We start from the raw sequence: 13,970 nt of genomic DNA, 5'->3' as shown, positions 1-13,970 counted from the left end.
CTTTCTGGGGTGTTCGGGTCAATTACATGTTCCTAAAAATTATCTATGCAATCATAGTTTTCAAACTTATTTTCAGAGCCAAGTGATTCTTTAAATTTTCTACTTTCATTATTCCCCCTTCTCAGTTCTTGTGTGTTTGTATATCCTTCCTTTTTTCCTTTATTAGACTAATAGTTTATAAATTTGACTGTTGCAGTTCTATTATTTTTCAAAGAGCCAACTTTTGGATTACTTACATTGCTCTACTGTTTTATTTATATTTAAAGTTCTTAAAAGAGTATACCTTTAGCAGGAGTGCTACAACTCTTCCTTGCCCCCAAAAGGTATCACAGTAACAAATGCAGTGAACACTATCTAAGAATATAAAGGCAAGAAAGCAGAGATTAAATAGGAGCTGTCAATGTTACCTTGACTATATCCAAATCCCAATACATGAGCAAAAAAACAGATTAATAATGTTTCCAATATGAAAAAAAAAAAACCTGCCATATAAAATAAAAGCTAGACTTTTACTATAATTAACTCATTGGAAATAAGATTGGTTTTAACTATAATATACTTTAATTTGAACAATATAGAAGACACTCTGAGGTTTTACTTATAAACCTCTACCTCCTGCCTATCTCAAGCAATTAATTGCCCACCAATTCAGTTGAACAAGCATGAATTCCCCTTTTCCCCCAATTCCAAAGTTCTGAGTATTGCTTTACAGCCAGGCACTGAAGCAGAGCAAAACCCCTCTACATATAAGATTAGGCAAAGTGCTGTGTGCCCTGCCAGCCAGCCAACCAGTGCTGTCCAGAATACACTGCTAGCCTGAACAGAGAGTGCTTCGAATGAGGCAGTCTAGTCTAGGTTTAGTTTTAACCAATCACTCAAAGTAGGCCTATCCGTGCTGTTCCATTTTAGGTAGCCTGGGAGGAAGTAAACGTTAAAGAAATTTAAAGGCTGAATCTTACCTTCTTGCAAAGTAGGAATCTACTACTAGGCCAGTTTATAAAAGGAAATGTTTCCCTAAACATACAAAAAAAGGTAGGATTAAAGTCTAGATGATAACTTTTAACACCAAAAGTATTTCATAATAGTGCACACCACTTAGGCTAAGCCAAAGACAATAAACAGATGGACCTTGTCTTCTAAAATCAAAAGAGAATGCTTTTGTCACAGAACTTCAGAGTCAGAGTGCAAATCACATAGAGAGAGGTAATATAGAGAACTGAAGAGCTATGAAACAGATTGGAGGCTGGAGTCAAGATTAATATCTTTCAAAACAGTAATATTAAGTCCTTAAGCTTCGAGCTTGTAACTACCAAAATCCACTGAAGAGTAACACTGCCCATTTCTGGGGCCAATCAGAATGTTCAGCAACCTGTCAAGGCAAGAGTAGTACCAGGAATTGGAGAGGTCACAATCTGAAAATTAAATATTGGTGAGTCAGGGTAGGAGGCAGTTTATAGCGACTGAATAATAAAGACACATATTACAGGTTTGCTCCTACACCAAAAAAGCAGTTTACGGGTACAGATACAGAGAGATGTACACACAGCTATATGAAAAAACAGATGAGCCTGGAGGAAAACCATGTCCTGATATTTGCAGAGTTATTATGTGGATATGAAAAAGAAATCCTTAGCATGTTGGCTAATCTTTTATCAAAAGTGTCATATGTATACTGGGAAATTGGGAAGACTTTGTTTAAGATAAAACAGAACTAAATTTTGTTCAGTCTTAATCCTAAACCCGTTTGGAAATCTGATCTAGAGTTTTTGGGTTGTCCCTCTGTCAAGAAGGGCATATCAAAAGACACTGTAGTGTGTAAAGGGGAAGAGTTCAGTACCAGCTGGAGAAGTTCAACATTAAGAAAGGATTGCCTTTAAATATCCATTTATGAATCTTGGTTTGTTAAGAGATCATTTATTTTAAGATATATGAAGTTTAGATAATTGGATTAAATATGGTTTAGAGATAAAGATAATCTGGATTTTTTTTTCAAAACTAATTTTCTGAATGAGTTAAAAATCAACTTTAGGGCTCACAAGTGGAGGTGAAGCAACAGCAGTCAGAGGTAATAGAACTGCTACTGCAGGTGAACAAAAAACAAGTCACAACGTCCAAATTGCCTCAAATCCAAAAAACCTCTACCTTTTCCAATATCAGACTGAGTATTGCATGAGATATATACACCCTCACTATGATTTTTTCCTATTAATATTCAACAATTCCTTAAGGAAAATTATTCCTAGGAAATTTCAATGCAAGATCTATCTTGGCATTGAGCTATATGTAAAAGATTAATCGCCACTTAATCCTCCAACGGCTCCAAGGCAGTGGTTTACAAACTATGGAGTGCATTAAAAATCACCTGGAGAGTTGTTTTGTTTTGTTTTTAATATGGAACACGTCACAAATTTGCGTGCCATCCTTGTGCGGGGGCCATGCTAACCTTCTCTGTATCGTACCAATTTTAGAATATGTGCTGCTGAAGCGAGCACTAGAAGGTTTGTTTTAAACCAAAATTGATGTGGCCACACTCTGAGAAACACTAAATTAAGACAATCTTACTTAAAGTATGGTCCTGGGGTTGGTAGACCTGTGCTGTCAGCAAACTGCAACGTGTCTATGACACAAACTGAGAATTAAGCTTTTGAAAACTTTTAGAGTAGTTTAACATTACTGGGCATCCAAGCACTTTATCACTTTCTAGTATTTCACTTTTACGATATTTTCCAAAAGTATTAGCATGAGATTGGAAAATTAGCTTTTAATTTGAGAAGCCTAGCTCTGAAATAGACACCCCCGCACGACTGATACACACCGGCTAACCGGGGAGTACAGGCCCTAAAACAGCTCCTGCCAAGTGAGGGAAACTGGACAGTCCTGGAAGATAACAGAAGCCTGCAACCCGAACGCTGGAATGAAATGCCATTTCAAATTTGCAGGTCTCATCGTTCTGTATCATTACATTGCTTCCAGCGACAACACAACACGGCGCACCATCGCTGCATGTGGCCCGCACCCCAGCGGCCGAGGCAAAAGAGAAAGAAAGAAGGCAGAGAACCCAGGACTGCGGGACCGCAGACCCGTTAAGGATGGATATCGCATCAGCGCTTTTCCTGCACAAAGTTTGGAGACGCTGGGATATTTGCACTTTCAGTGAGTTCTACCAGCTTACGAGATTCCGTCACAGCGTTTTGTGTTTTGGGGGGAGAAGCCAAACGAGGAGGAAGGCCCCCGGCTCCTCCCCGCCCCGGGCCGAGCCCGCGCGTCGGCCGGCCCCGGGCGTCTCCCCGGCGGGCGGAGGACGCGCAGCCGCCCCGCGCCGGCACGCGTGCGCAGCAGCGACGCTCGCGCCCTCTGTGCGAGCCGCGTCCTTACCCGCCACGGGAATTGGCTCCTTCCGGCCCGGCAAGGCCTCCTGGGGGCTGACGATTTTAGAACGCGAGTCGCCCATTCTCGGGATGGGGAAAAGGCCGTGGAAGAGCTGGCGAGCCCTCCTGGTGACCGACAGCATAGGCAGGCCGCTGACCGAGGGGGGGCCGCCGGCGGGACGGCGCGGTCGAGAGCCGAGCAGCAGCTGCGGGACCGGCGAGCACTGGACTGTTGGCGCCGGGCGGCAAGACTCGTGTGCGCTGAGCTGCTGCCGCCCCGGAATCGAGGTTACCTAAGGCTCACACCGCAAGGGCTGTAACAAGGCGTGTTCTCCCTGAGGGAGGTTTCTGTTCCTGCGAGACACCAAAGATTTTTTTCTGGCTCGGCTCCAGGACAAAGTTCCAAGGCTGAGAACTAGTGTATTAATGGCGGTGCGAAATACGTGAAGCGTCAGAGGCCAAAAAAAAAAAAAAAAAAAAAAAAGCCTAGCATTTGATTTTGAAATTCATTCCCATTTCACATCCTCCTTAGCAGTTGTTCTGTATGCCCAATAAGATACAAAATGACCTACCTTACAGATAACTAGAATATGTCTACTTCCATTTGAAGCCATTGTATGATAAATTATTAAGATTACTGTATCCAAAATGAAAACTAAGCACAATTTTCAAAAAGCTCAGAATGGGGAAGACAATTCAATGTAATGTCATATATATGTACACATACATATGTATAGGGGACTGACCTTAAAATAAACCCTAGGCTGGAAAGAGTAAAGGACATGACTTAAGAGATAGGAGAGAAGATCAAAAACATCCTTATCTCATTCTCCCACCCTGGGATGAACTTGGGGATGGAATCTTAGAAAAATCCCTATGGATTGGGGAAGAATCTAAGGATTTGAGAGCTAGTGCTTAACTTCCTGGGAACTATCCTAGGGTAGTGACCCGTGGGTACATAGAAGAATCAGGCTAGTGGACCAAATCAACATGTTTTTTAAATAATGACGTAGAGTAGACTAGATTAGAAGATATCAAAGTACATCAACAAGTAGTAAGAATATATGTAATTCGGAAAAATTTTTGTTTCTTTTACAGACGTTTATGTTCACTGTATGTGCACTATGTCTAAACATAAAATATATTTCTTAGTGTGACTTCCGGTCAAAAAGAGTTTGAAAGTGATGGTCAGAGAGACTTTAAACACTTTAGAATGTGCTTACATTTGTCAGGGCAATGCGGTGTGTGTGCCGAGGTGGGGCAACGGCTAAGAGCAGGGCGACGGCCAGTGTGCCTGAGGGCAGTTTCATGGTATCCTGCACAATCAAGTTGAGTGTGGAGAATGCAGGAGAACTTTGCCCAGTCTCCCCCAGAGAGTAGGGGTATGGAAGGACTGAGAATCAATGACCCTAATTAAGCCTGAGGCTGGAACAAGGCTACCCAAGGACTGAGCCCTTGTCACCAGATACAACAGCAAAGTCCTCGGTCATCAGTAGCAGGAGCCAGCATGATGTCCAAAGGTTGGAGAAAGAGGAGCTGCATCTCAGCAGCACAAGAGCTCTGAGGCCAGAGTCCAAGTCACACCGAAGCAGATACGCTGAGGACAGAGGCCAAGGCTGAGATCCCTCAATGGAAGGGCACAAGACCAAGAGGACATGTAAGCTCTGCCAATAGCCAGACCCCATCTTGAAAAAAAGACAGGAATCGTGAAAAGCATAGAGAGAATCCCAAAAGACTAAGTACTTACCCAAATAGGCTATGTAAAACTGAAAGCCACCAAAACCCACTTTTATTTGGCAAGGTAAAATGTTCTCTTCCATCATTAGGAATGATGAAAGCAAGATGAGATCAGTATAAAAACCAGGGCAATTAACATTTTTCGTATGCTGAAGTCATGGTGTTTAAATTTTGGCCTCATTACGTGTGTTCTATCAAAGCACACAGAAGGGGTATTTACCCCGGCTAGCAGTCGTCCTAGGATATTATGTAAACAAATAAAATAATGCATGGTACCAGTTTACAACAAAATGGCAAAATTAGAGAAAAGATAATATAATAAGATTTTTATACTGCTAAATATATTCAATTTGAAAAGCTATCCTTTATTCTAAAATAATATCCTTCTGACTGTTTTGGTGCCAAAATATCCTTCTCATATGTGGTGATGACAGATAGCAGTTGTTCCTCTGAGGCTCTTATCTGGCAAAATTGAAAATGGACGACCCATGCTAGTTCCCAAAATATTTGCTCCAATTCTACTGGCCCTTGAATTGCAAGTGTGGAACTCAGTGAGGTAATGTGTGTGATAGCCTCTGGCACAGAATAGGCATTCCATCAGCAGACGTTCTCTTTCTCCCTCATACAGCTGTTACAGCCCCTGTTTCGTAGAGATCAGCCCGTAGCAAGTGGCTTTTGCGTTTTCCCAGTCTCCATCTTCTTCTCCCTCTCAGCTTTCCTAACCACACCTTGTTCCAAGCCACCTCTCCCAAGGGATACTAGGAAAGGTAAAAGACATGACTTAAGGGATGAAAGAGAAAGTTAAATGTCCTCTTCCCTCTTCCCACCTTTGGATGAGCCTGGGGATGGGGTCTTAGAAATACCTACATGGATTGGGGAAGAATCTAGGATTTGGGGACTATTTGCTTAGCAAATAGGAGGTTAAGAAGAGGCGTCTCTCCAGATGAATTTATAAAATTGTGTCATCACTCAATTTCTAAGCTCCATCATTATATTAAACTGTATGTGAGTGATAAAATTAGCTTAATTACATATTGAAATCTTTCGGTAAACTTAAAAACTTCATTGCCAAGTGATTTTTTTCAATTAATTTCCTTTATAAAATCATCTATGTGCCAGGGTTACCAAAAAAAAAAAAAAAATACCCCACTAAGGAAGAAAAATATGCTCTCTAAAAAGTCAGATGATGCATGACATTTTTCTTTAGTAAGAACTGGAAAGGCTGCCTGACCTCTCCATTCTTCTTCACGTTGCTAGCAAAAGTACAGAACAGATCTATACAGGGCGTTAGCAGCCTTTCACCAGGGGAAAAGTGCCACTAGTCTCTCTAGCTTTGAAGGGAGAGACAGTGGAGTCCTCCCCATAGGACAGATTATTCTAGACGCCAATGCATCTCCTTTCCACCTCCATCATCCTTTTACTTACATACACTGGAGAGCTTTGGCCACTCCTTAATAAACTGTGGGTGAGCAGTTAGATCCCAACCTTTTGGCAATCTTTCTCAACCATGGGTACGCCATGGCTCTCTGTCCTGAACTTTGGGTCCTTTCTGCCCACTCCAGGAAAACTGGTTAAGATTTCCCTCAACATCCAGTTGCAGATATGTCATATTTATAGTCATAGGAAAAAGAATGAAAGAAAATAACCCAAATCCCAATAGTGGTTTTCTCTCTGTAATGGGATTGTCGGTAATTTTTATTTTTCCCTTAAACTTTTCTATTTTAAAATTTTCTAGTGTTTACACGTATTGCTTTTGTAATCAGAAAGTAAACAGTTCAATGAAAAATGATTAGTGTAAAGATGGATTGCAGATTGGTAAGAAGAAAAAAAAATAAACTATTTTAACCAATTCAATGTTTTTCTTTTAATCTCAAATATTAGGTTATCTCATTAAGTCAGATTTCCATCTCCTTTGGTTTATTCATGCATAGCCTGAATAGAAAGATAAAATGTCTGCCTTACCAAAGAAAGAAAATGTCCTTTCTGCATCTTCAGAAAAATTAGTGCTTTTAAAAGTTAATTGTCCAATTTTAGGTTATGTTTGAAAAGGGGATGATTCTCTATTTATTAGGTTTCTTTTATTAAATTCTCATTAGCAAATAAATATTTTTAATTGCTAACCAATAACTGTTAAGATATGTTATGCCCACAGAAATCTTTGCTGAATTCCTTTATACCTACTTCAACTTTTGTTCAAAAGTTTTTAAATGATCCAATATTGAATATTTCTGAATGGCCCTTTTAATATGCTTTTTTAAAAGTCATTTTTAAGATTATATTTTAATGTTATTTTATATTTAACATATAAAAAAGCAGGCATTTCCGATTGACATAATTTTAATTGTCTAGAAAGGTTAGCAAAGTTTACTATCTTGATGTTAGCATAAATAAAAATCAAAATCTCAAATACATGATTTTATCTTTTAGCGATATTTCCCTCACACTGCCTACTCCATAGTATATTCGTCAAATAAATAAATGGAATTATCTTTAATGAGCTTTTTATTTCATTCTTTACATTCCAAAATTATAAATAAACATGTGCTTGTTCCAAATACTTCTCAAAGTACAGAGCATCTAGAAAAAATAAAAATAAAAGGGCCACTTGAAATATTCTACCAACAGTATATATCCTCTCAGATATTTTTATATACAGGTTTATTTTTAAATTATCTCATTGAAATGTTTTAATCTAATATAACAATTTCAGCTCTGGTTTACTTATACAAAACCACGTAAAATACATTTGGTTTATAAATACTATTGTCATTTATATTTTTGCTTTGTTTTATTTTGATTTGTCATTTAGCTATTCTGCCTGCAGATAATATGCAGAAAATTTCTAGGTCACACTTATTTTTCTACCAGCATTTCTCCTTGAAACAGTACCCAGCACTAGTGCACACAAAGAGTAAAATATATCCATCTTTACTTCTAGTCTATCGGGCATTTTCCATGTTTAGTAAGCTGTGCTTCCTGTGGCATATGCTTCAATAATCCTCTCATAAGGTTTAATTGGGACTTAGGCACTCAATAAATATTTGTGGAGTTGAATTGAATTTCAGTAATTATTCGGTAATTATTAAAGCATGTAGACTCTAGAAGGATGATACACAGTTTAGTTGCTCACTTTGAAGGTTACAAAACCTCTACAAACCCATTCCTGAAATCAGTAAGTGGGTTTTTGTTGGTTATTTGCAGTTCACTGAAGAGAGCCTTTTGCTCGCCCACCAATCATGCATTTTTTGGTCTCAGATTTATGAGCTTAAATCTCAAATGGAAATAAATTCATTTTCTTAAGCCATCTGGTGGCTTTCACTTGTAACTACAACATGGACTAATGGTCAGAATTGTCCTGCATGCCTAAACACACCCAAGAACTGTCATTTTCTTCCTGTGTTTCCTACAAGATGTGTAACAATGAAGTGGTAACTCAAGAAATGTGTAGATGTTAAAAATCCAAGAGAAATCTTCATGATTCTAACCCAGGGAGACTTTAATATCAAGATCAACAGTAAAGGTGAGGGAGTAAGAGAAACTATTATTTTACAATAATTATGCACTAAGACAAGCTTTATTAAGTACCTACTATGTGCTGGGCAATGTGCCTAAGCTATAAAAACCAATGCAAGAGAACTGTGTGCTCAGGGAACACAGGCAAAGTGATATATGAACAAATACAAGAGGGTAAGTGTTATAATAGACGAGCTGAGGTGGAAATGGGAAAAACCTGGACTGGAGCTTTTTTATCCAACACTGAACACCAGGGAATGGGTGCTATTCCCTCCTGGAATATGCAAAATACCAGAAGATAAAATTTAAAAATTTTTGATAACTAAACAATGGAATTATAAGTGGACTGTCAAGAATATTCCTATCTTTGTGTAATGCATCACCCTCAAAGCAACACCCTACCTTTGTTAGCCCAAGTTGGATTACGACAGGGCATCTAGGGTCTCCAGGGTCAGTTGATAAGCTCCCAGGTGCTTAACTAATTTAGCCAAATAGCACCTCCACCCTCAGCTTTTGGAGGAAGTTGCACGGCAAAGAGGAGTCACAGCCTGCCTGCCAGGCTCCAAGTGTGTTCCCTCGAGCTCTATCTCATTACCTCTGAACAACAAAGTGCTCTTGGAGCACATTCTCCCTCGGAAGGTCACAGAATGTTCCTGAGAGGCTGTGAAGTTTGAACTCAATGTCAAAAAGGACAAGAATTCACCGGATGGATATAGGGGTAAGGCCATTTCATTTGATGGGACATGGGCAGCAGTGCAGAGTATAAAAAGGCGAAGCCTATTTGGGGACCTGCAGGTATTTGGTATGGCCAAAGGGAGTGGTGAAAGCTTCAGCTGGGAAGTAAGCAAGTGCCCACTTTCAGGGGTGGCATATGGCATGCCTCAGATGGGCCTTTTGCCCCACAGATAATGGTGTCGTTGAAGGTTTCTAAATAGGGCAATGATATAATCATTTGCATTTTAGGGAAACCATCCTGGAAGTGAGATTAATATCAGGTTGAAGGGACAAACAAGAGCTAGAAGGCCAGTTAGGTAGCTGTTAACATATTTAAAGCAAGACCTTACGAGGGTTTCCAGATGAAGTTAATGGCAATAAAGACAGAAACGTGAGAATGGATATGAGAACTAGTTAGCAAGTAGAATAAACAGATCTTTGTGACCTAGATATAAGAGATTAGATATATAAAGGAGTTTAGGATGATTCTCAGGAGTCGAATGTACAGGGCTAGAGATGTAAATTTGCAACTGATTGGTATCAATGTTGTGAGAAAGGACTAGTTTATTCCTCACCATATATTACAATACCCACACTCAGAAAAGATGTGCTGAATAAATTTCATGTGAATAAATATGCATTCTTATATACCTGAGAATATACAGATCTGGCAGGCTGCAGAGGAAAAAGCCAGCCCAGCATTTTCTATAGACTAGAGCCTGAAAATGAGTTTGGGGTAGAGTGGGCGGGTGACCCAGGGGGAGGAGGAGATCTTGTTTCATAAAGATGTTATCAATAGTCCCAAAAATAAGTGTTTCCACCAAGTGTGTGACTAGCTGCATTAATATTCTATAACTGAAGTCATAGTGCTGAGTCATTCTTGTCCAGGGCAAGCTGTCACTCCTTATCTTCAGCCTTGACTGAGCACTGAACCCTGGACCGGACTGGAACTGTGGGATGGAAAGCAAGGAGGGATGATGGAGCCTGCCAGTACAGGGCTGTGAAAAATGTACCACTGTCTTTTCCCGGCTCTCAGACTGGGTGGAAGTTCCAATCAAGGTCACTCTGGGGGAATATCAACATTATTCATCCACTGAAATTTTAAATTAAAAAGCTACCTAATTCTTTAGGGGAGAGAAATTGTTTCTCCTTCCATCAATATGTCAATTTTCCCCCCACTCATCTTCCATCCTATTATATAAGAAATTCATTCCAGTTAATATGAAAATGAGAAGAAATTATTAAGCATGCTTATGAACCCAATTCTAGTGATTCGCTAAGTTTGTCTTTTAATCTAAGTATCAATAATACACTTATTTTTATGTCATTTAAATGCTCTCAGAATCTATCTTCTCTTGGAACCAACCAAAACATCCTACCATTATAAGGAACGTACTAATGGGGATATACTGAGCCTTCTTTATGACTATTAAAAGCTCCATATCACTTTCATGGAATTGGTAGGGACATCTTAAAGGAAAGAACGAAATTCACACAGGGATAATATTGGAATGAATTTGACCCTTATGAAAGAAACTTTAACCCAACCAGAACAGGCTATGGTTCAGTTTTCTCCTATTAAAATATTCAAAAGTAAAACATATATACCTGTTTCATCACATTTCTGCTCAGATACTCATTATTGTCTTTACTGAACCCTGGGTAGTCAGACAAACAAAAAATAGAGATTTTTCAATGAGACCAAGCACTTTCTCTAAAATATTTTGACTTCTAATGAGACAAGTATTCCTTTGTTAATATTCTTTTTCAAAATTATTTTTGTTCTTCTTCCTATTCATTTTTGTTGATAGATTTTTTTAATGCATTTGCTGATTTCCCAAAAAATATTCTTCGAGGTAGAATATTTTTCTCCCTATGTCATAAACTGTAGAATACAGACATCTTTAGTCTTCCTATCCATGAAAGTGATAGGTCTTTACATTTATTCAAGTTTTTTTAATGCCTCATTTTAGCATTTTCTTTAAGTAGGTCTACCTAGTCCATAAGTTCATTCATTATTATTTTGCAGTAGCTTGCTGCACTTATGTGCCCAAAAATGCAAGCCAGGGTGTCGTATTTACAAGAACACTTAAAGAACTGAAATATTTCTATTATGGTATTTTAAGGAATCACAGAAAATAGAGGAAAATGTAGTAGTTGTGTTTCGCTAAGAAGAAACAGCTCATCTTATAAATTATACTTTGGTTGCTTTATGGAAATACCTACGAAATCAGCGTTAGTGCAGCAAATGTGGCTTTTTGAAGAGAACAGGCTGTCAGATCAATCAAATTTCCTTCTAGAGCAGGGTAGCTGACTTTTAGGTAAAGGTAAAGCTTTATATATGAAGTATCTGAATTTCAGGAAGTTTTTATTCTAATAAATATGATTCTGTCACAAAGAATACAATACAGTTTTAAGCTGGCTACACACTTGAAAGGGGGCTTTTTTAATTCTGTTTATTAAATTAATTAAACAGATTTATGGCAAACACATTTTTCTTATATGAGAAGTAAAACAGCATTTTTCAGAGCTGCTGTTTGTCATCAATAAAAAGTGGTTTGATTCTCAGTCTATTTTCTTGGAAAACATTCCAATGCCTACATTCCCAAAGTACAACTGTAGATATTAGACAACATGCCATCAGCTTGAGACCAAAGAGGAACTACGATTGTATAACTTCATGATTTTGTGAATTCTACTATTCCTATCCCTATCGGTTTATTTATCCTCTTATTAACTCGTGGAAGCCAAAGTCCACTGAAGTATGGTTGGGAGAAGGGTCATTCATCAATGAGCATTAAAACCATCACAACATACTAATCCCTCCTCTAGTTTTAAAGGTTTGAAGAAATAACTATGGTAGAAAGCAACAGAAACTGATGAAGAGGCAGCGCAACCAGGACTCTCATGCATCGCTGATGGGAATGCAAAATGGTACAGCTGCTCAAGACGGCAAAGCGCAACATTAAAAGCAGGGCCCCGTGCAGTTGCGCATGCATACCTGTGAAGTGAGCCCTGTATTTATTCAACAGAAATGAAAGCATATGCCCACACAACGATTTGTACTTAACTGTGCATATCTGCATTACTCACAGTAATCTCAAACTAGAAACAACCCAAATATTCACTAACAGATAAATTAAATACATTGCAATACATTCATAAATTGGAGTACTACTTAGGAATAAAAAGTAATAAACTATTAAATCATACAACATGGATGAGTCTCGAAAAATTCCAGCTAAATAAACTGAGACACAAAGACTAAATACTATATGTTCTTAATCATATGAAGTTCTGGAAAAGGCAAACTATTTTTGTGACAGAAAGTAGATCATGCTTGCCTTTGGCCAGAGACTGGGGAAGGGGCCTGACTGTAAAGGGCTGGAAAGAAACATTTTGGAGGTGATGAAATGCTCTATATCTTAGGGGAATGTTATTGTAAAATTGAATAGCAACAGAAAATTGAATATATATAGAAAGAGAGTTAAGTATGTCATAATAACCCAAAACACTTAAAAATATGGGTGTTTTGTTGTAACTGAAATGCTAACATAAACGGCCATGAGGAAGATTATTTTTCCAGTCAGCACAAATTTTTTTTTTATTGCTGTCTCCTTACTTTATCAAAACTACAGTCAGCATCAATGTTGAAAATATTTCTCATATGAGGTACAGGATTTGGCTCCCATATAGTGTGGACTCCTGGTTCCTAGAAACTGAAGCTCTTTCTGCCTTCCCCTGACCCCCCTCTTACCTGAGATGTCCATAAGCAGCTGCTCTCTGCTTCCTGTTTGTGGTGTCCTGAGTGGCGTGTGTCTTGGGACAGCAGAACCTTGGGACCAGGCAGCACTGTGGGTGGCCTCCCCTTTGAGTGCATCCTTACCCAGCTTCAGTGGCGTGGAGAGGAAGAGGGCACCTCCACAAAGACTCTGCTGCTTTCTCCCAGAATCAGAATCCAGAGATGCCGAGAAAGGACATGGTCTCCCCAAGTACAGACAGAGAGCAGGAGAAATCTGCCCAGTCATCTCAAGCCCAAGCAAGACGGCTCGGGGGCCTAGAGCTATAGCACTTGCTCCCCCATTAACAGGTGTCTGGGCTCCAGATCACCAAAGCTGCAGCGACTCACAGCCTCTATACAGAGGAGCAGGGCTGCATGGAGACCGTCCCGCTCCACCAGACCCCAGCCATCCCAGCAGGCTCGGATTACGTGGAACTTCAGGTTTCTCTGGGCAACATCCAAGTGTGATTTTAGAAATAATGGCAAATCTTCTGAATTAAAATAAAGGATGTTCCTGCCTGCTTGCGGATGCTTTAAATTCCTTTAAGAGGAGGTACACTGAGTCAGAGTTTTAATCTTCAAATATCTGGAACAGGTAATACATGAACTTCCAGCCAGGGAGCTCTGCAAATGTAGGCAGAGCACCTATCGTGCACACAGAGGCTGGAGAAGATGCTGTGAAAATTAATAAAAGGAAACCTCGTTTAAAATGGAGTTGAGAGGCTGGAAGAGCGAACTCTCTCATATGTCACGCAACACTCGCTGCTGACCTCAACAGGAAGAGATGTACCTTGCATATCGGCCAGGTAGTGCTACTGCTTTACTACCACCACAGGAAGGAGTCCTCCTTGCCCAGT

General features: G+C 39.4%; 1 protein-coding gene and 1 non-coding gene across 4 annotated transcripts in view; both read right to left on the bottom strand.

Moving 5' to 3' along the window:
* The window catches only part of MSRA (methionine sulfoxide reductase A), a 329,836-nt gene extending 316,397 nt beyond the window's left edge, over positions 1-13,439 (bottom strand). Inside the window, exon 1 of one of the 3 annotated variants that reach the window (XM_016160905.2) lies at positions 13,090-13,439. In XM_016160905.2, coding sequence (XP_016016391.2) covers positions 13,090-13,360 — 271 coding nt within the window. In that variant the 5' untranslated portion in view covers positions 13,361-13,439. Of the gene's footprint in view, positions 1-3,375; positions 3,791-13,089 lie in introns of those variants that run through there. The other 2 variants (XM_016160906.2, XM_016160907.2) reach the window with 2 other exon arrangements.
* Positions 2,386-2,492, bottom strand: LOC118612810. The gene has a single exon (XR_004955072.1). It is a non-coding gene; the product is annotated as a U6 spliceosomal RNA (small nuclear RNA).
* Positions 13,440-13,970: the final 531 nt, after the last annotated feature.

Source organism: Rousettus aegyptiacus, unplaced genomic scaffold (assembly GCF_014176215.1).
Source record: "Rousettus aegyptiacus isolate mRouAeg1 unplaced genomic scaffold, mRouAeg1.p scaffold_m13_p_16, whole genome shotgun sequence".
In the NCBI taxonomy this organism is placed as follows: domain Eukaryota; kingdom Metazoa; phylum Chordata; class Mammalia; order Chiroptera; family Pteropodidae; genus Rousettus; species Rousettus aegyptiacus.
Note: the sequence above shows the minus strand (reverse complement) of the source record. Positions and strands in the feature narration are given on the sequence as shown.